Source organism: Grampus griseus, assembly GCF_964374135.1.
Source record: "Grampus griseus genome assembly, chromosome: 15".
Classification (NCBI taxonomy): Eukaryota; Metazoa; Chordata; class Mammalia; order Artiodactyla; family Delphinidae; genus Grampus; species Grampus griseus.
The window spans coordinates 28,797,262-28,819,594 of record NC_139009.1 but is presented as its reverse complement, the minus strand read 5'-3'; the positions used below and the strand labels follow the sequence as shown (position 1 = coordinate 28,819,594).

Here is a 22,333-nt window from a genome sequence, read left to right as displayed (position 1 = left end):
TGACTTGATTCAATACCTTTTTCTTGTTTATCAGATTAGTTAACTTGCAGTGCATGTGTGCCCATGTGCATGCTCGTGTGAAGGCTTGTGGGCTGCCCAGTTGAGGTCCCCTGGGACTATAGGGGGAGCTCAGGGGAGTCTTTACTGTGAGACCTTGGGGACCCTGCTCCTCCCAAGGTGCTGATGCTGGGCCTCAGTTCATCAGGTACATGGTGGTGGTCGTGGGGTGGGGGGTTGCTTTGAGAGGATAACTGCAGGTTCCAGACTTACTAGTCTCTCACTGGAGGCCCTCCTACCTAGAAGTGAGCTTAACACCCATTTGAAGGAAAAAGAGACACAGCCTGGATGGCTGTTACAGCTTTGCAAAGTGCAGGGAATTCTTACGTTGGGTGGGTCTCCCACTTACATACCTTGTTTGCAAAGTTGGGCTCTAGCACGTACTGCTTCTCATTTTCAGAGGCACCTTCCATGGTGATGAAGAAAATGTTGATTCCTGACTCTCTTGCAAACCTTGATGCCTCTTCCACCTTGTCCGTGGGCCAGCCGTCCACCATCACCACGGCCACGTTGGGAGCACTGCCTCTGTTTCCATTAGATTTGGAAAAGAAGTTCTGAGTCACAAAGGAGATGGCCCGGCCTGGGAGAAAAAGAAAACTCGTGCTTGGAATGATCATGGAACTGATCATAGCAGCATAAAAAGATGCAGAAAAATACTCATTCCCTCCCTTGTTGGCTCGTTTTCTTTTTTAATCACATTAATTAGTTTTAGGTGTACAGTTCAGTGGTATTAAATGCACTCACAACGTCGTGGAACCATCACCACTAGCTGTTTCCCTCCCGTTTCATTTTAAGCCTTTAACTTCTAATTTTCTTTCTTTCTTTTTTTTTTTTTTTTTACAGTTTTACACCATTTGCGGCAAGCTGGATGGACCTAGAGATTATCATACCAAGTGAAGTAAGTTAGACAAAGACAAATATTATATATCACACGTGGAATCTAAAAAATAATACAAATGAATCTATATACAAAACAGAAACAGATTCACAGACATAGAAAACAAACTTATGGTTACCAAAGAGGAAAGGGAATCGGGGGAGGGATAAATTAAGAGTATGGGATTAACAGATGCTAATTATTATTCATAAAATAGATAACAAGGATTTACTGTAAAACACGGGGAACAATATTCAATATCTTGTAATAACCTATAATGGAAAGTAATCTGAAAAAAATATATAACTGAATCACTTCGCTGTACACCTGAAACTAACTTAATATTGTAAATCAACTGTACTTCAATTTTAAAAATTAAATTCAAAAAATAAAAGTTTTAAAGACCAGCAAACAGATGAGAAAAACTTTCATAGGAACGAAAGTGTCCGTTCTTTGCCTGGGTGCTGGAACCAACCTCACTAAGCCCCTGTGCCGTTTCCCAGAGTGTGGGGTGGGGGGAGCTGAAGTGACGGGAGCCTCTCCTTGGGCTACGGTGGCTCGGGGTGAGCCCGGTGCTCCAGCAGCCGCTGGGTGGGAAAGGCTGTATTCTGGGTTCAGTGGAATCTTGTGTCTAGTTCCACCAGGGGCATAGGTCTGGCTGGCTCGGGACGCGCTGCACCCACTAAGAACTAAGGTGTTCTAGCCTGGCTATGCCGCCTACTGGCCATGTGGCCTGGGTGGGTCACTCGGGGCCTCTGGGCCTAGGTTTCCATGACGACAACCTGCCTCAGCTGAGAGCAACAGTTGAGAGGGATAGCACAGCCTCCCAGCATGGCTTTCTCAAGCATATACTTCACACTGTCTAGGGTCTCCTGAAATTTTTTGGAATCAAGGAGGGTGATCAACTGTCCCAGTTTTCCAGGACTTTGCCAGTTTTAGCACTGGAAGCCCCATATGCCCCTGGGCAAACTGGGATGACTGGTCACCCTAGAGTCAGCATAGCTGCATATAATAAGGTAGGGCTCTTAACCTGGGCTCTGTGAACCCCTGGGGCACTGGGGGTGAGTACCCACAAATCCCCTGAATTTATACACAGTATTTTGTGTATATAAATATTTATTTGGGTACCAGGGCCATAGCTTTCAAAGGGGTCCCCAATCAAAATAAAAGTTAAGAGCTACCTTCTTAAGACATTAGGGTTAATGACATTACACTCAATGCTTCTTTGGTTTTGGCCAGCATCCTGGCTCCACTGGCTAGTATAATCTTACCTGACAAATGAAAGGATCAAATGGTTACATACTCAGTTGCTAGAGAAATGTCTCGGAGAACCCATGTGAGCTGGCTGCATAAAACACAGTTGCTAAGGGAAACATTGGCTGCTGAGAACTGCTTTCACAGCTGGGGCTGATTTCCCTCAAGGCCCAAGGCACCCAGCAGTCCCCCCTAGTTTAACGTTAACTGCCTGTAGACAGAGCACAGGGAGCCATCAGAAGATCACCTTGACCCCACCAATCTTAAATTTGGAGGTCATGGTCAATTTGTGCTCAATACATATTCCATCCACCTTCCAGCATGTCTTGAAAGCAGAGGCTGGAAATCTGAAAACTACATTGAGACTTCCTTGCAGCTAGTTCTGGATTTGTTTTAGTTTCATGAAATGATGCGCACACATGAGATTTGATTCTGCTGTTTCTGCTGACAAGTCTGTAGAGTGTTTGACTTCTCCAGGGAAGTGTTAGCAGAGGCGCCTGTGTTTGGTCACCAGCTTCCTTGGTGTTGAGAACGTAGGGTGCAGAGCATTCACTTTGTGGCTGTGAATGGAGCAGGCAAGGCATGGTTTTGTAGCTGGCAGCTTAGCAGAAACTTCCTGATCATGGTGGCTTCCTGGCTGAAGCAGATTCCTAAGGAGGCGGTGGTGGCAGAATTGAGAAAGCAATTTCCTGATCTTGGAAGAGGTACAGCTCCTTAGAGGTCCTGGTTCTGCAAGAAGCCTTGGGAAGCCATCTCCGAAAGCTCAGCCTAGAGTCCATTTCTTCAGTAATTCTCAAAACCATTTAATACCCTGAAATAAATCCCTTTCTGCTTAAAGCAGCTGGAATGGGTTCAGTTCTCTAAACCCAAACCCAGATCAATACAGGGCAGAGATAGAACATGTTACCCACTGAAAGAATGATTTTATGCTGATTTTATTAATCCCATCAAAGAAACAGAATGTCTTCTGAAGTTTTAAAGTTTTTATTTTTTAAACAATTCTTTTAAAAATTTTATTTATTTTTGGCTGTGTTGGGTCTTCGTTGCTGCTCGGGAGCTTTCTCTAGTTGCGGTGAGCGGGGGCTACTCTTCGTTGCAGTGCGCGGGCTTCTCATTGCGGTGGCTTCTCTTGTTGCAGAGCACAGGCTCTAGGTGCTCGGGCTTCAGTAGTTGTAGCATGCAGGCTCAGCAGTTGTGGCTCGAGGGCTCTAGAGCACAGGCTCAGTAGTTGTGGCACACGGGCTCAGCTGCTCCGCGGCATGTGGGATCTTCTTGGACCAGGGCTCGAACCCGTGTCCCCTGCATCGGCAGGCGGATTCTTAACCACTGCACCACCAGGGAAGCCCCTGAAGTTTTAAAGTTTTACTGCATGATACATTACTGGAATTTCACTGATATAAGTATTAAACTGAAAAATCAGACATCAATTCTATCATGCTCCTGATGAGGTAATACTGGTTTGGTGTCTTGGATAGCAGTGACTTGGCCAGTGTTTATTTAGACTTGTTCAGAGATCAAAGGCTCTTCATTTGCCAGATGCTAATACACTGGTCTACAGAGACAAACACTGAGGTGGAGAGGGAAATAATTAATCAGGTTTACTGTAATTTTGTAGATGATCCTTCAAAGATAGTTCTATTCCCTGTGCGCGTTCCATGTCAAGCAACTGTGGCTCACTTCTCCACTTCCCTGGATTGCGATGGTACAGACAGGTTCCCCAAGAAGTGGACAGCCTTCCCAGTGCCCCCAAAACCAGACTACCATTTATAAATTAGTACACTGGCATGGGCTCATTGGTGGCCTTTGAGCTTGGTTCGTGTGAAACTGTTTCCTAAGGCCTGGTCACCTCTGGGGAACTGATAAAATGGAGTTTCTGGACCTGCCCCATTGAGGACTCGATCTTGACCTTGGAATTCCGGTACCCCACTGCCACCCCACCCCATCACCACCACCAAGGATCAGATAGAGACTCAGCTTGAAACAAAGACCATGTCTCTTGTTGCACAGCTATTACTATAACAGGAGCTGATTAGAAAAACACTCTCAAGGGGCACTGTGGAGCTTCCTGAATGGAACTGGTTACAAATTTTACTTATTTTTATAAAAAAAAAGTTTTCACAAAATATAATGAAAAATAGCTGATGACTCGGAGAACAGTTGGGATAGTCATGATTGCAGTTCTACTTGTCCTGAAGAAAGCTGCCATCTGAGGAACCCGGCGTGCTGGAACTCTCCAGCATGTATGTGGTAATGATTTTTGCCCCCGAATCCATGATAATACTTGAGGAAAGATACAGATATTATGTGAGTCATTTCTTGAAGGATTATTTTGATTTTTTCCTTTTTCTATCTAGCATGAAAAGAAAGAGAACCATGGTAGCAAGAAGATTGACATCCGGATCACATACCTACATTAGAAAGCCCTCCTCTCTGGGTAATTTTCTCTATGGCTGTCTTCACATCCCGGGAGTTCATGTGAGTCTTGAGATTAAACTGGGTAACAGGGTTGTCTCTGAAGATTCAGAACAAGAAATAAAAATTAGCTGGAAAGTTATTACACTTTGAGGAAAGCAGAAATCAGAGCTGATTGTTTTAGATATGAACAGAATGGAAGCTGCTTCAAAGCCTTAAGCTGGTGTTTATAAAATGCCCCACTGTGGACAGAAGTAATGGGAGGACTGGGTCCTCCACAGTGTGTGTAGAGAAGATTGGGCTGTTTCGGGGCTCCGAAGGTGTGGGTTCTAGTTTTGACTATGCTGTTTCCTAGCTGTGTGACCTTGAGAAGTCATCTAACTTCTCTGGGCCTCAGTTTCCTCATCTAGATAAAAATAAAGGTCATAACGTTTATGTTGTTAAAGATCAGGACTGTTGTCAAGTGGGATTTTGCAAATGTCAGGATGTCCCCAGGCTGCCCCAGACCCTCCTTTCCAGGAAGAGAGTCTCAGCTGATAGCCACCCCCGGGTTACCCCAGCACTGGAACTGCATCTTAACAGCCGTGTCAAGGAGAAGACATCCCTTCATCTTTCTCACTCTGTGGCTCCTGTGACTGGGTGAGAATATTCAAATCTTACCCGGAAGGTCAACATCTATTTTGTTGAAGGCTGAAAAAGGTTAGCTGGAGAGGAGTTGGAGTGAATTAAGTGGAGAAACAGAATGAGAACCCTTCTCTAGAGCAGAGTCTCCTTGGTTAACAGGCTTGGGAGCAGCTGAGCAGGGGGTGTGGAATACCTTTCATGACCAGGTGGAAGGTGTGTCAGGAGGGATGAGGGCTCCGTGGGGTGGACGTGTGTGGTCACGCTCAGGATGAAGTGGGGATGAACAGTGAAATCACATCTCTTGAAGCACTGACACTCAGCCACTGGCAGCGCTTCGTGCAGGTGTGACCTCTAAGGTCACACGGAGCCCCCAACGCCAGAAGAGCCTGCACTTGCTTCAGTGCTCTGATGCTGCTGTCTTGAAATGCTTAATACTTTTTGAAAATGTGGAACTGCAAATTATGTAGCTGGTCCTGGCTGCAGATTACTAAGTCTTCAAGGAGAGGGAGAAGGAGACCTTTAAAAGCAAGTCTTTCCATAAACACCTGGAGTAGATCCAGGAAGAAGCAGGTTTCGGCAGTTTCAGGTGGGAATTCCCAGGCCCTACAGTGGATTCTCTGCCAGTCCTTTGGGGAACCTGGCAGTGCAGTCACCAGGAAGCCAGTTCCCCAGGACTTGAGAGGAGATATCCTCTGCCTCCCTCCCCTCCCCTGCTCCGACCCTATTATCCGACCCTCCTAGCTATCACAAGGTAATCTATGTCGGAGGAGAGTTCGGAAAGAGGCTGGAAGGATGCCCCTCTGTCCTCCATCTCATTAGTGAATATGAGGGACACAGGCTGGTTCTTGGGCAAAACCAAAGCAAACTGCCCAGAAGTCCACTTCTCTAAGCGAGAGGTGATGTGAAACTGGGAGGACCAACTACCTTCAGCGAAGACAAGGAAAGTTTAAGACAAGCTCGACTAGGGTGAGTGTTGGGGAAAAATCCAACCAGATGAAAAGCCCCCAGGTGAAAACTAAGTTCTAGTTCAGGATTAAACACAAACGAACAACAACAATAAAGCAAAGTGCAGAACAGAGAAATGTGGGCATTCTGGCTGAGCTCGACCTCACCATCAAGCCACATGCGAAGGCTGCGAACCGAACCGAGGCTGCTTTAACACACCCCACAGCTCAGGGCCCAGGGAGGGGGAATCACAGCGAAGGAACTCTAGTACTTTCACGGTTAGTCTTCTTTCCCTTGGGGCTCCAGGGCTTTCCAGTTTCTATTCTCACAGATCAATTTCAGTAACTGCTGTACTTGCCCCCTGGCCATCTAGGCTCAAAACCTGGACCCCATCTTTACTTGCTCAGTCATAGGACCCGTGGGACCTGTCAGGCACGTCTCCTACGTTCCTCTGTCTGGAGCACTTGCTTTTATCCCCTCCTCTGTGTTTCTGTGCAACCCTCTGAGTTCAGGCTCCCTTACTTCTTGCTGGTTCTATTATGAGTCTCTATGTCAGTCTCTGCAGTGCTGGGTATATGCCTGTCTGCTAGAGAACGCTTCCTCATGTTCAGCTCTAACTGTAAAACTTGGCTCAAAATCATCCGAGACTTCTATTGTTAAACTTCATATTTTGGCTTTCAAAGCCCATCCGTAACTGGATTCCAACCTAGCAGGCTCATACCGTTCTCTCTTTCACTCCCACCTATAGTCTACTTAGAATGAGCTACTCACTATTTCCTGGTTTTCTAGCCCTGTGCCTTTGCTCATCGGTTCCCTCATCTGGGAAACCCCAATTGTGCCCACCCTCCAAGCTCCAGCTACCTGTCTCCCTGGGCCCCGGCCCCAGCTGACAACCTCTGTGCCTGACTGCTTCCTCTAGCTGACGACACCTCTCACAGTATGTGGTACCTGCAGGCACTCCATTAACAGTATTAAAGAGACATACATTTCTTCTTTCCTCTTCTGTGCATCTCTACCTCTAAATGCTGATGTTCCCGGCAGTGCTATCTCCCTCATGCATCCCTTCTTAATTTATGCACAACCCTGGGGGATCTCATCAACTTCAGCCACCTGGGGTTCACCGACCATTCATATGCCAACAGCTGTTTCATGCACACTGATCAGTCCTCTCTCTTGAACCTCAGAATAAATAAAAGGCTTCCATACATCTGGAATACTTCCATACACCTGTGGTCCCTGGGTGTGGTCCACAGGCTCCTTGGCTTTGATATTTCCAAAACTGAAGTCAATTATCTTCCATATCTGCTCCATCACCACCCACATCCCTTCTGTAGTCCCTCTTCTGACTCATCAAGTCGTCGCAGCAATATGCATCCCTGTCACACCAACCTCTTAAATATTTCTTGTGTCTCTCTCATCCTTTCCATCCTCAAGTTTGGACTATGATCTTCTCTTTCCTGAACTATGGCTATAGCTTCCTACCTGGTCTTCCTGCACCACAGTGGCCTCTGCAGAGGATGTTTTATCCAACAGGTGCTAAGTGCCTATCAGAGGTGGATTAACTTGGATCCTAATGATACTTCTTCCAAGGGGCCTAATTTTGTATTTGTAATTTTGTGTTCTTTTTCTTAAGAGTCCCCAAGCTACATAAGCTTCAGAGTCCCCAAAGTCTGAATCTACCCTTGGTAACCAAGGAATATGAACTTTTCAGGGACTGGAAAAAAAAAAAAGAATGAGTTAAAACAACAAAAGTATTATTAGCTATAAAATAGAAAATTGATATTGACAATAACAACTGCGTAATCGTCTACCAAACATAATGTTATATATGCCCCATTAACTGGAAAATTTTTAACTCTACTTACATTTGAAAATGATTTTTTTTTTTTTTTTTTTTTTTTTTGCGGTACGCGGGCCTCTCACTGTTGTGGCCTCTCCCGTTGCGGAGCACAGGCTCCGGACGCGCAGGCTCAGCGGCCATGGCTCACGGGCCCAGCAGCTCCGCGGCATGTGGGATCCTCCCGGACCAGGGCACGAACCTGTGTCCCCTGCATCGGCAGGCGGACTCTCAACCACTGTGCCACCAGGGAAGCCCCTGAAAATGATTTTGAGGCTAGATTTTCTCACTTTGAAAGATTTCCTGAGTGTGTCTGACGATTGTGAAGAAATCATAGCTGATCGTAAATTAAGCATTGCTCATAGACAAATAATTTCAAAAGCAAAAATATAAAATTTTCTTTCAGAAGTGTTTACAGAAAAAGTATTTAAGTGTGGAAGCTAGTCACCTAGTCACATCCATAGTGTTCCCCTGCTCATGAGGCTGTCTGAATGTCGATCACTTTGTAGAGTGACTGATCACCTCTTTCCCATACTACATGTACTGTCAAGTCTTGTTATCTGCAATAGTTATGTTTTATAAAGTTGCTGCAAACATCAAATTAGCAAGTTCTGAGCCACTGCTCCTAGGGAAAATATGGGCTTATGTTCCTGTGGGCCTCTGGTCACATTTTCATCAATAGATCAGTATATAAACTTGTTTTATGTATGTTTCTGTTTCAAGGTACCCAATTTAATATATAAGTTTCTGACAAATAATTATATGCAAATTTTCCGTATAATGAAATACTGAGAAGGGTTTAACATTTTCTCGACCCTGGGTAGTGCTCCTGTAAATTTTTTGGCCTTCAGTCTCACAGTGCTATCCACTGTGCTTAAAAAAAAATCAGTCATCATTTCATGAATTCCTAACTTCAGCCACTTTTCCATCTTTTCCATCGCGTCATCATGCACTATAGATATTAGGTACTTTAGCACTTTCTGGAGCAGACCAAATCTGTTGATCACACACAGATCAACAAATTTCCTCTTTTTATTGCTGAATATACCAAATCATCAATTCATTATTACTGAACTCATGACCAACGGCACAATAAGTTGCCTGAAGGAATTTTGTCTAACACTTGCAGTTTCTCCATAAGCACATCCCAGCCTTCTTGTGCTTAGAACACTAGATCGCACTTCAACACTACCCTTGGGGCCATTAAAAATAGTGAAATCACCAGTGAGTAGCAGAAAAATGAGGTGCTAAATAGACTGTGAAAAGGACACTTGTTTATAGTAACGAGCGGAAACTAGAAGGCAGAGCATCGCCTTGTTGACCCTCAGCTGGGAATGTTGTATATTTCATACCCTCTCTGTGCATGTCCACACAACAGCTGTGAAAGTGCCCTAAGTATTGATTTTGGAGATACAAGTACATTTTAGGGAGTAGGTGAATTTGTAGATATGGGATCTGTAAATCATGAAGATTGACTGTAACCTACTTGTGAACAGGTGCTATGTCCCAGCGTTTCCTATCCCTGGTGCTTAGCATACAGGGGGTAATAGAGAATTATGGAAAGAAAGGAAGGAAGGAAGGGAGGGAAGGAGGAAGCTCAGATGCCCTCTCCTCTCTTAGATCATCCCGGGTAGAGCTGAACACTCCCCTCTGAGCTGCACACTCCACTCTCTTCCCCTATTACATCATAGCGGTAGATGAATCTATCTTCAGAAGCAGACAGATGAGCTATTCATATACCCAATGAATAGATGCTTTTCATTTTATTTCATGTTACTTCTCTTAAAAATATCGCCTCCCTTACTAGCTGGTGAAGTCCCAAAGAACAGAATCTCTATCACAGTTATTTATTTTTAGTGAATTGAAAGGTTGGATCAGAGGACCTCTGAAACTCTGTCCAGTTGCTAAAATGACGATTAGGAGTAAAGCCGCAGGGCTCACCCACCAAGGGACTTACAGGCAAATGTAATCAGACCACTTAGATGAATTTTGCATTAGTATCCCCTGCAAATGGCATAGCGCTTAGACCGTGGTAAACACTCAATAAATCTTTGTTAAAATGTAATGTAATTAAATTGTAGGAATGAATGCTAAGTCTTTAACCTGCAGACTGGCAGCTCTCAGTACCAGAGCACACGGGTGTATGTGTCCTTTTTTAGGATATATGGGCTGGTGGCCTGTTATTTAAAAGGCACCAGGCTAGGGGTAGGGATTTTTTTTAATAAAAGGAGAACACTTTTATTTAAAAAAATCCCTACCCCTAGCCTGGTGCCTTTTCAGAGATGAAGATTATTTTAAAAGTTCAAAGAGATGTGCCACTATATTTTAATGTAAGCAACATTTTAATTTGTAATTTTATTAGAAGATCTCATTAAAGGAAAACACATTTTTTCCCTCAGTGATATCAAAGATTTCCTTTGAAACTAAGAGAAGAAAATAAAGATTTACAGCTCAAGGAGAAAATACCAAATTGTTCTATGTTTGGAAAAAGAGCTAAGACTAATGAAGAGAAATGATAGGGAGCCAGCATTTGACTATGCGTAGAAAGGGATAATTCATGCAACAGGAAAGGACTATCCTGCAAGTGTGTGAGAAGAAAGAACGCCTGTTAGAGATGGGCACAGGTGATTCCTAGGAAGGCTGGGGCCTGGGGGCAGGGAACTGGACAGAACATCAGTGTCTCCAGGCCTCCCTGATGACACGTCTCACCTGAGCCACCCTGTTAAACTACACAGGTTACCAGGTCTCCTCCCAGCAGAAACTCAATTCAGTAGGTCTGGGCTGGGGATAGGGATTTTTTAAAATAAGGGATCCAGATGGATCCCATCCTTGGGACAGCTTGGGAAGCCCTGGATTTTAGAGGACTTCTGAGGCCCTTTCAGTCCTGAGGTTCCCATTTGGTTAAAGTCCCAGAGTCTATTGGTTTACCCCATAATGCTTTGAGTCACATAGAGTGAGCCTCTCAAATGAATTTTTATGCCAGTAGAGACACATTAACTAACCATATTCCCTATAACAAGAACCTTTTGAAACTGTTTCCTACAACAAGGCATCATCACCTTAAGGTTACAATAAAATAACATGACTATCCTTAGCCTTTTAATTAATGCTAAAGTGTGATGATTTATGGACTTAGTCATTGAGGTGAACCATGCCTGTGAACTCAGGAGGATGTTCTAGGGTGACCCTGGTTGCCTGAGGACATGCTGCTGGCTGCAGGTCAGGTGGCAGACTTGTCCCTTGAGGGTATTACCCACTCGGAGTGAAAATGATTCTGCCCCTCCCTACAAAGGACTGAGCATGGGGCCCAGGCCGACCTGCTGAGGGAATTAGCACAACTAGCCCCTTTTGAAAGGACACTGGCCTTTCTCACATTTCCTAGGATCAGAGACGTGGAACAGAGTCTTATAATCAAATTTTGTTTTTAGAGGAGTAGGGTTTTTTGTTTTTTGGTAATTAGCAACAATAATTCCACCCCTCCACCAAAAAATAGAAAATTAATCTGCAAGCGTCTTCCTGCTGGAGGAAATGTGGATGAGTAATCTGATCTAAGAATTACTCTGGAGCCAGGGGGCTGTTTGGCTTGCTCTCTGTTACCACGTCGCTGGGCTGTGTAAGTCCAGGGACACGGAATGTCTTAGCAACAGACACAGTGTTTGGTGCTTCCCAAATTTAGCCGTTTCTCCCGGTCACCTGGGGATTTTGTTAAAATGTGGATTCTTTTTTTTTTTTTAATTTATTTTTGGCTGCCTTGGGTCTTCCTTTCTGTGCATGGGCTTTCTCTAGTGGCGAGCGGGGACTACTCTTCATTGTGGTGCATGGGCTTCTCACTGTGGTGGCTTCTCTTGTTGTGGAGCACGGGCTCTAGGTGCATGGGCTTCAGTAGTTGCAGCATGCGGGTTCAGTAGTTGTGGCTTGCAGGCTCTAGAGCTCAGGCTCAGTAGTTGTGGTGCATGAGCTTAATTGCTCCACAGCATGTGGTATCTTCCCAGACCAGGGATCGAACCTGTGTCCCCTGCACTGGCAGGCAGATTCTTAACCACTGTGCCACAAGTGAAGTCCCTAAAATGTAGATTCTAATTCTTCAGGTTGGGTGTGAGGTCCGAGGTTCTGCCTTTCTAACAGCCTCCCAGGTGAGGCCATGGATCACATTTTGAGTGGCAATGTCTTAGAGGTTGCTGTAAGAATCAAGAAAATCAGCTGTGGGGCTGCCAGTGATAAGGGGAAGGGAGAAGAATAAATAAGAAGCCTGGAGCAGGCATAAGAAAGGCTGAGAGGAGGGAGGAGGATGGAGCTCCTGTAGCCCTAGGGTGGCAACCTGGCGGGGAGACAGGAGGGGCCCAGGACACAGGGTTCACCAGATGAGAGCACAGCCCCGTGGGAATATTTGTGCCTTCACATTCTGGCTGTGCAATAGGATCACCTGGGGAGTTTTAAAAATGAATGACACTTGGGTCCCACACTCAGAAATTCTGATTTAATCGATCTGAGGTTGGGTCTGGGCATTGGGATTTTCAGATGCTCCCCAAGTGGTTCTAATGTGCATGGGGGTGGCCACCTGCTTCTCTAGCAGAATGGTCCAGGGGTCTAGGGAGAATGATCTCAGCATGGGTGGGGGGCACTGGGATAAGACCCAGCGATGTGCGATGGGGGGTCAAGGGGAACTGTTGAGTAGAAGTGGTGCAAGTCAAGGGCAGTGTCCTCATTTCCTTTGTCCCTCTGGGAGAACCACATGGTGGGGAACATAAGATTCTTGTGTGAGCTGTATTCCCAGCTCATTCAGCCTTGAGACTGTGTCCCCGAGGCCTGTGCCTCAAGGGTTCACCTGCCTTGAGAGAGAAGTGGCAGGGGGCTCTTTGCAAGTGCCGTTAGGCCCTGGAGAGCCCTCTCAGGCAGTCAGGTGGCTGTTCGGGTCCTGTTAGTTCCTGTAAAGGCAGTGTAGGCTGAGGGCGTGAGGAGAGGACGGGGCAGCAGTTGGAGAGACCTGTGCTCGGCCGGGTGCTGCCCTCTCACCTGGGAAGCCGAGCTGTCCCTTGCCCTCTCGGGGAGTTGGGGATTCTCACCTTGGCTACAGATTGGAATTATAGATGAAAAGACCAGCTTCTGGGTATTTGCAGGATTCTGGTTTAATAGGGCTGGGATGGGGCCCAGGCATCAGCATCTCTAAAAGCTCCCCTGGGGATCACAATGTGAAGTCGGGGCTGGGCAGTCCCTTCCTGCTCTGAACTCCTGAGGTGCTGAGACTTGCAACTCCCAGGCCCCCTCCAGCCGGGGCTTGTGCCCCACCCCTCCCATTCCTTCCTTTGCTGCAGGCTCAAGGAAATGTGACAGAATGGTCCTCCTTGCCAGGTGTATTAGTTGCCTATCTCAGTTGTAAACTTAGGGGCTTCAACAAACAACACACTTAATTTACAGCTCTGGAGGTCAGAAGCCCGGATTGGGTCTCCCTGGTAGGGCTCTGCTCCTTTCTGAAGGCTCGAGAGAGACAGAGAGAGAGAGAGAGACAGAGACAGAGAGAGACAAATAGAGAGAGAGAGAGAGAGAGAGAGTCATTGCCTTGCCTTTTTCAGCCTGCATTTCTTGGTCAGGGCCCATTTCCTCCAGCTTCAAAGAAAGCTGTCGCATCTTTCTGACTAATCTTCCGTAGTCACATCTCCCTCCAACTGATAATAGCTGGGAAAGGTTCTCTGCTTTTAAGGACTCAGCTGATTAAGCTGGGACACTGGGTAATCCAGGACCATCTCCCATCTCAGGGTCCTTGACTTTAACCACATCCACAAAGCCCCTCCCGCTCTGGGAGGTAACACATCCGGGGGTTCCAGACGTGGGCAGCTTTGCGGCCATTATTCTGCCCATCACACCAGACCCGACACCTCGTTTCTTCTCCCTACTCTAATTGCCCCACACTCAGTGGCTCAGCTGATCCACGGGAGCCCTTGGGCATCCTTCCTGCTTTGGGGGGCAGGAAGGGAGGCTCAGCTGAGGGTGCTCAGTCAGGGCTGAGTTGGGTGGGCTGTGAAGTAAAAAAGTAAGGAGATGCAGCCCACCTCAGAGCCGAAACACGGGGCGCCTGTCAGAGAACCGGATTTCACCTTGAAATGAAGAGAAACCGTTATTTGGCTTTATTCTACAGCTGTTTTCCAATGTCGGTATCCTGGGGTTGATTACAAAGTTCAAAAGAACCTGTGCAACTCTGTTCCATTTATACTGAAATCAGGGATAAAAACAAAATCCTATGGAAGGTCCAGCGGGCGTTTAGCCCCTGTGGATCCAGGTGGCAGCTAAAATGTGAGCGGCTTCTCTTCCTTATTCTGTTTGCTAGACTTCACCTACCAGCGACTTGCTCTGGCCATGCTTTCCTCTGGCCTCTTAATGTTCCTGTTGGTCGTAAGCGCAATCACGAGCATGTTGGCTGTTTGACTGTAAATTAGAACATGCGTGCAAGATGGGGGCTTGAGCCTTGGCTTTGTCTGCAGCCGTGTCTGTCCTCAGTCTGGTGAAAGCCTCCATTATCAGGAGCTTTCTTGGCAGAGGAGCAAAATCTTGAAGTCAATTTGGTTTGACATTTTAGGGATTAACCCAGGATTTAACATCTCTCCTCTCCCCAGTGGTCATGCATTTAGCTGTGTGTTCTTAGGGAAGTCACTCAACCTCTCTGCGTCTGTGTCATACGCTGCGTCTCTTACTGGAGGTGCGTGATGACTGTGGAAGGAACGCTGTGGTTGCTGAAAGGTTAACGCGGGCCTGGGCTCCGAGCCTCTGCAGGTGCGGGCGGGGGATGTGGGATAGGGAGCATGCTGGCACCACGGGGGCTGAGGGGCTCCCCCTGGTCCGGACCAGAATTAGGAGCCCAGCCAGGGCAAGGGGGAAGTTACAGAGCAGCAGAAGCCACGAGGCTGGCAGGGGATGACGCTGTCCACTGAGGAGAGAATGGACTGGACAAGCAGAGAGACGAGGAGATGCAGGGAAAGGACGAGGGAGGGAATGACCAAGACTTGCCAGTCCTGTGACATCACTCTCCCTTCACCTGCCTGCCTGGGTTGGTTTTCTGTTTCCCGCATCCAAAATATCTTTGTGTAGGATGCTTACTGATCAGGATACAGAACGAGCATTTTGTACATCAGGTCATTTTTATCCTCGTATTTTTATTTCTTATTTGCCTTCTGTTTCCTGTTAATAGTATGAGTCTTCTAAATTCCAAATTTAAAAGTCTAAGTTCTGCCTCAGCTCTAAGGAAAACCAAGGGAAGGAATCTTCTGGGGGGAGTCTCCCGTGTGGACCCACGGCAGCGGTGACAGAGGGGAGAGGCCTGAGAGCAGGAGAAATTCTGAGCTCGGGAGTCCTCCAAGCTTGGCCAGCTCCTTTCCAACCCCAGTCTCACCTTGAGTGCTCGTTCTTGCCAAGGTGGCTTGTCTTTTAGAGCCTTGTCTCCTCATTGTAACACAAGGAGGTGGAACCAGGAGCTTTCTAAGGCCCCATTGCTCTGTGATTCTGAGAGAGCAGGGCTGATTCCCTGTGCTTGTGAGCTGGGCACTAGAATCCGGTGAGAACCCAAAGTACCAGTAGAGGAATCAGTTTCCCAGCCAGCCAAGCACTGGAAAGCCCTTTTCCAGAAACACTGGCCCCATGTCTGCAGCGACCTCTGCCCGCATACCCTTTCCTACCCCACCCCCTGCCCTCTCTCGCACTAAGACCATTTGCTGAAGAAAGGCCGGATGGGAGCCACCCAGGTGGCTGAAATAAAAGCAATTTCAGCTGAGTGTGTGGATTTCCCCTTCAGCCTCATCACACCTTCCTAATGCCTCTCTCCAACTGATTTTGTTCCCCACATTCCCCTGACGGATGTGTAACCTCTGTGCAGCCATCATTTCATTGCTGATCATTCACCCACCTAATCAGAACCTGAGGCTGGAAGGGAGACGATGCTCACCCAGCATGTTCACCCAACATTCATTGATTGGATGTCTTCTGAGTACAGAGCCAGTCACTGAATTACAGAACAGCAGGGCTGGCAGAGCCCTAATAAATCATCTGGTCCGACCGGCCTGTACTGTAGAGATGGCAGCTCTTACATGGAGAGGTTAGGTGACTTGCTTAGGGTCACACAGCGGAGCTAAGGCTAGAATTCAGGACGTCCTGTCACCAGTTCATTGTGCTTTCCACTCCACCCCGTGGCCGAAGGAGGGTGAAGATGATTGATGGGTTTGTATGAGCATAAAGTAAAGGAAAACAGACACATTTCCCTTAAGGGCTTTAAATGAATAAGGACCCTGGACGGAAAAAAAGATGAATAGGGAAGGCATTTTTAGAAAGTGACATTGGAAAGCATGGAGGTAAACTCTTCCCTGTAAATGGTGATGACATTAGGGACACGTGAGAGAAAATGTCTTTTTGAGGGGAAGGGGTCTTTATTGAATTTTTTCCTTCCCTGCTACATTTGTTCTTTTTTTTTTTTTTTGCGGTACGCGGGCCTCTCACTGCCGTGGCCTCTCCCATTGCAGAGCACAGGCTCCGGACGCGCAGGCCCAGCGGCCATGGCTCACGGGCCCAGCCGCTCTGCGGCATGTGGGATCTTCCCGGACCGGGGCACGAACCCGTGTCCCCTGCATCGGCAGGCGGACTCTCAACCACTGCGCCACCAGGGAAGCCCCTACATTTGTTCTTTAATCCATGTTCCCATCAGCACACAACACAATGCTCCTGCCGTTTGTCTTTCCCTTGACATATTTACCACCTTATTTTCATATTCGCCTATAAACCTTGGTATACACAGCTTTTAAAGCAGCTATTTTGAATGCAAGATGACATACCAAGCTTTGAACCCCCCAATAAAACTGACCGGGAACATCTGGCACTAAAACGCTTACATTTGCTCCCCAGAGAAGCCTGCTATTCATCTGCTAACTTTAAAAAGTAACACAGGAATGAAAATAGGTTGACGTCTTGAAAACAATGACCCAAACCACGTATTTTCCTATTTCACGTTAAAATCCTCCAGCACATCCGACACTGAGAATTAACATGTGTAGCAATTGGTTATTTTCATATATTGGGCTCTGACTATATATAAGTGCCACTTAGCTATCTTCCTTCACAGAAATAGAAGATAGTGCTAAATACGTCATTGGAATTTAATTCTAAAAATACAAACATTATAGGTTCTTATGAAAATAAAGCATTTTATTTCTTTGGACATCTCAAAACTAAATATTCTAGTGTCTGTGACATAACAACCTTGGTTAAAACGCTGTTCTGGGATGTCCCCGGGAAACATTTGCAGGGACCAGAGATGGCCCCAGATGTTGTCAGGTGTGTGTTTTTTACTTTTCAGACTGTGGCTTCTGAGCAAGAGGTACCAAGGCCTAGGTTAGTGTCCAAGGCTGAGGCTAAGCTGCAGATCTGGGAGAAGGACGGGCGGGTTGTGCCCGAGATCCTTTGTGGAAAGTGAGACAAGTTATCCTGCCCTTAATGGCTCTTGATCAAAAGCCCACCTGTTATTTGAGATTTGTGCTTGTTTACGCTTTTGATTGCCTGTTTTCAGTTGATATCTGTGTATCTGCTTTAGCGAGAAATCTACTACATCTGAAATAAGATTGACTTATTATCCCCAATGAGAGAAAAGTTGAGATTGGATGGGAGTATGCACCCTCAATTTCTACCCTATGTAGAATAGTAAAGTGGACTGGGGACAGTCAGCTGGGCGAGTGCTGGGGGCCATCCCTTCCCCCCCACCCCAGTCCTCCCCATTGCCGGGTGAGCTTTCCCAGTACCAGTGTAGAGGCCTAAGGTTGTCCAGAGAAAGGAGAAAGTTGAACCTAGAGCACCGTGTTTTCTGGGCATCCCACCTATAGGTGGAGCACAGGAGCCCCTCAAACAAATACTCTAATAGGGTTGAAAGGGGGCCAACCTTGATGAGGAAACTGACCGTGAGAGAGGTGAAGGCCTAGCCCAAGGCCACGCAGCTTGTTATTGGCTGAGCAAAAACTTGAACTCGGCTCTCTTAATTCCCAAACATATTCTCTCTACCAGTCAGGAGTGCAAATGCCATTTACTTTCAAGTGTGGATTAACTTGTCCCTCCTTCTGGAAGCCTCAGATTTCTTCAGCGGCATCTGGATTGCTTCGGTTTCTTTCATTTACATTTGTATCAGGGAAGGGGATGAGTCTGCTGTGCTCTAGGATGTGTCGGTATTTTTTTCTGGCACAAAATTAAGCATGGGACATCCCTTGATTTCTGAATTCAGAGCAGCACTTACCCATACTGAACAATACCCATCAGTGGACCGGCAGGGCCAATGTCAAGAGCTTGGGCAACGTCGGCCAGGAACTGCTTCTGGATTCGGAATCGACGTTTGCCAATGCTTGCGCTCCCATCAATTAAAAATGACAAGTCAACTTTGCAGCCTAAGGAATGGAAAGGGACTCTGTTATTCTGCTTCTCTCTCATTGCATTCAATGCTCACTCCCCGCTTCCTCCACCAGAGCCCCCTGAGATGCCAACAAAAAGAAAGTTAAAAAAATAAGTAGCAAGATATACTTATTTATTTATATCCACAACTGATTTTCACCGGGCACCAAGGTCCTGGACACTGGGCTGGTACTTATTTCCATGAGTGTTGTAGAAGTCTCTGTATCAGCCACAGTTACAGACTTCAGAAGCAGGGACCTCCCAGTCAAGTCTAAGAAGGCCCTCAGAATGGTCTCCTAGTTCAGAGCATATAAGTGCAGACCCCCAGATGCGGGCATTCACCCAGACTGAGTCCCTGGAGCTTATGGTCTTTTACCCTCATCCTAACTTTTTAGAATTGTGTGTTGGCTCTCTATAAAGGTGGGAAGAATCTGCAGGGCCAGTGCTGAGGGGAGGGCAGGAAGTGTAGACTGAGAAATGCATACTTATCTTATCCTTCACTTCCCTGGGTGGGGCAACCATAGAAATTGTCCACCTGTATCGACAGATACCTGTTCGTATTTGTAGCTACCTTAGATTTTTGTCCCTTCTTTTAGTTGTAATAAATACTAGGACAGCTCTGGTTAGGATCTTGGGACCTCTGCAAGTAGATGAAGGTTAGGATGAAGGCGGGGGGATGGTGGGCCTGCAAGCTGGTTCAAACTTTCAAACGCTGAAAGGAATTGATGGAAAGCCACATAAGCAAGTAGAAGTCGGTGTCTTTTTTATTTATTTATTTTTGGCTGCGTTGGGTCTTCGGTTGCTGCACGCGGGCTTTCTCTAGTTGCGGCGAGCGGGGGCTGCTCTTCGTTGCAGTGCACGGGCTTCTCATTGTGGTGGCTTCTCTTGTCGCAGAGCATGGGCTCTAGGCACGCGGGCTTCAGTAGTTGTGGCTCGCGGGCTCTAGAGCGCAGGCTCAGTAGCTGTGGCACAAGGGCTTAGTTGCTCCGCGGCATGTGGGATCTTCCCAGACCAGGGCTCAAACCCGTGTCCCCTGCATTGGCAGGTGGATTCTTAACCACTGCGCCACCAGGGAAGTCCAAGTTGGTGTCTTCTTTGCTCTCGACTGAAATTATATCATCTCAGGATGATAAAACTGATTATTCAATGCTGATCAGAAGTTTCTTATTGGGAGCTATATAGTTCCTTGATTAACAAAAAATGAGGAATGAGTTCTTTTAACAACTGCAATTTGGGAGACAAAAATATTTCAAAGCAGAGTTCCGTGGGTGAAAAAGAGAGACAGTAAAATTAGAAGTTTCTGGACTGGAGTGTCCAGGAGGACACGGGGGCCAGCTCTGCCCTGTGTGGGAAGGGTGCAGCTGTCCAGACCAGCCTGGATCGCTAAGCTGCCACACAATCGCCCATGAGGCTGCTCTCGACTTCGGTTCTCTGCATTGTGTTGCTTCCATGGGACTGGGGTCCTCCCATTCCCCAAAAGGAGAAGCTCCGTGGCAGGGAGGGATATATATTTTTAATGAAAGCAAGAAATGAACATGAGTTGATACAGTTTTAAGCAGAATTGATGAGAAATATTTAGTAAAGAGTGATACTACAGAGTGAGCAGGTTAAGGGAGAAAGTTCTGAGAACTTGCTTTATTCTGTTGCTGTGGTGCATGGCAATCAAAACCCGAGGAGAAGTAGGTGATGACAGGGGCCTCTCTGGGCCTGGCTGACTCGCTGCGTCTGGAATCAGTGCCTCGGCTCACTAGGGACCTCGCAAGCTTTTAGACCCTGTGTGCCTGGATGGTCAGGGCCTGCCGTCTCTTCCTGTTCAGCTGGCTTCCCCTGTCCTTTGCTGACCCCAAACTGTCTATGCTCAAGCATGCTCCTCGAGATGAAGATTGGAAGAAGCAAATAAAATCAAGGAGCGGAGTTTAGAGATGCCACTAAAGCCTGGGCTAAAGCAAAAGAGCAGCAGAACTGCTCTATGGCTTGGCAGGTTCCCCACACAGGGCCAACCCTCTCTTTCCCATGTCTGGGCTTGCGATGTGAATTGCCGCCAGCAGGTGGCAGTGGTGCTCTTTAGGGCTTGCCGCCCACTGGCACCTATGCTGGAAATGTGGACGGACTCCCAGGCTCCACCCTGACCTATAAAATCAGATCTCAGTTTAGCAAGATCCCCAGGTGATTCCTATGCACATTAAAGTTTGAGAAGCACCCCTGAAGAGAGGTTTTCCTTCAGATGTCAGCAGATTATAGTTCAATATGCCTTTTTAAATGAAAACCTTTTTTTAAAAAAATAACAATTACAGTAAGGGCCACAGGGGATTTTCTTTTTAAATGAAGAAGCGTACATGTTTTGTAGCATCTATGTTAGTTCTTCCTAGACCATTTTTTCTCCTTATTTTTAAAATATTAATTTATTTTTGGCTGCATTGGGTTTTCTTTGCTGCACGTGGGCTTTCTCTTGTTGCGGCGAGCAGGGGCTACTCTTTGTTGTGGTGCGTGGGCTTCTCATTGTGGTGGCTTCCCTTGTTGCGCAGCACGGGCTCTAGGCACACGGGCTTCGGTAGTTGTGGCACACGGGCTTGGTAGTTGTGGCGCACGGGCTTAGTTGCTCCACGGCCTGTGGGATCTTCCCAGACCAGGGCTCGAACCCGTGTCCCCTGCACTGGCAGGCGGATCCTTAACCATTGTGCCACCAGGGAAGTCCCTCTCCTTATTTCTTACATCTTGAACTGTGTTTTAAGGAGGTTTTAAGGAGGTGAGGTGTTTCTCTGTTTCCTCTGTTCTCTTCACTCATTAGCCTGCTGGCTGTTATTGGGATCACATTTGCTCCTCCTTCCCAAGAATGTTTTAATGACAATGGCTCCCGCTCAGGGCATGTGCTCACTGAGACCCTAGTGGCTTTCTCATACAGACATAAAAACATGCTGATGTGAAGATGACAACAGCAATACGAAAGGACAGTACTGGGTTATGAAATGTCCAGCATGAGCAATTTATTACGGTCACTGAGGTTGCAGCAGGAGGAAGAAAAGGTAAGACAGAGTGTCTACAGTCATCAATCTACCAATTTTCTTAATTGCTTTGGTTTTCTTCAACGTGATACAAGTTTATAGATTAATGCTTTTTGTTGGCCAGTATATTAGGCCAGTGTTTCTTAACCCTAGATATGTATCAGAGTTGCTTATGCAGCTTCAATAAATAAAGATGCCTGGGAATCACTCCAGGCGGTGCTTCTCAAGGGTTAGCATGCAAAGGAATTGCTTGATTCAGTAGACCCGGCCGGGGTGGGGGGGGGTGGGAGTCTGAGATTTTGCATTTCTAACAAGCTCCCAGGTGATACCAACGCTGCCCGTGCTCAGACCACACTTCGAGTAGCAAGATCTAGGGAGAGACTGATTCAGTAGGTATGAGGCAGGAATTGGTATCTTTCAGTTTTAAAAATGTCTTCAGGTGGGACTTCCCTGGCGGTCCAGTGGTTAAGACGTCGCTTTCCAATGCCAGGGTTGTGGGTTTCATCCCTGGTCGGGGAGCTAAGATCCCACATGCCTTGCGGCCAAAAAACCAAAACATAAAACAGTAGCAGTATTGCAACAAATTCAATAAAGACTTTAAAAATGGTCCACGCCCCCCACCCCAAAAAAAGTAAAAAAAAATGTCTTCAGGTGATTCTCACCCAGAGGTGAGTTGAGACTCACAGCCCCATTGGTGGCTGACTTGTCGCAACTTTCTGGGAGAATTTGCAGGTGCTCTCCTTGGCTTGCAACACACAGCTCCCTCCTGGTTTTCCTCTTTTTCTCTGGTCCCTTCTTTCTGGTATCCTCAGGTGGCTTCTCTTCCACCGAGTTAGTCTTAAAGGTCTTCAGGTTTAAGTCGTCCGTTTCTTCTTACTCTATCCTGTCTCCCTAGGTCACATTTTCTGTTCTGACAGC

General features: G+C 46.8%; 1 protein-coding gene across 3 annotated transcripts in view; it reads right to left on the bottom strand.

Moving 5' to 3' along the window:
• VIT (vitrin) overlaps nucleotides 1-22,333 on the bottom strand; it is a 125,907-nt gene that overhangs the window by 10,984 nt on the left and 92,590 nt on the right. For all 3 annotated transcript variants that reach the window (XM_082672489.1, XM_082672490.1, XM_082672491.1), the window contains 3 exons: nucleotides 18,262-18,409; nucleotides 4,597-4,700; nucleotides 411-637 (listed from right to left, as the gene is read on the bottom strand). In XM_082672489.1, the coding sequence (XP_082528615.1) occupies nucleotides 411-637; nucleotides 4,597-4,700; nucleotides 18,262-18,409 (479 nt within the window). The remainder of the gene's footprint in view (nucleotides 1-410; nucleotides 638-4,596; nucleotides 4,701-18,261; nucleotides 18,410-22,333) is intronic.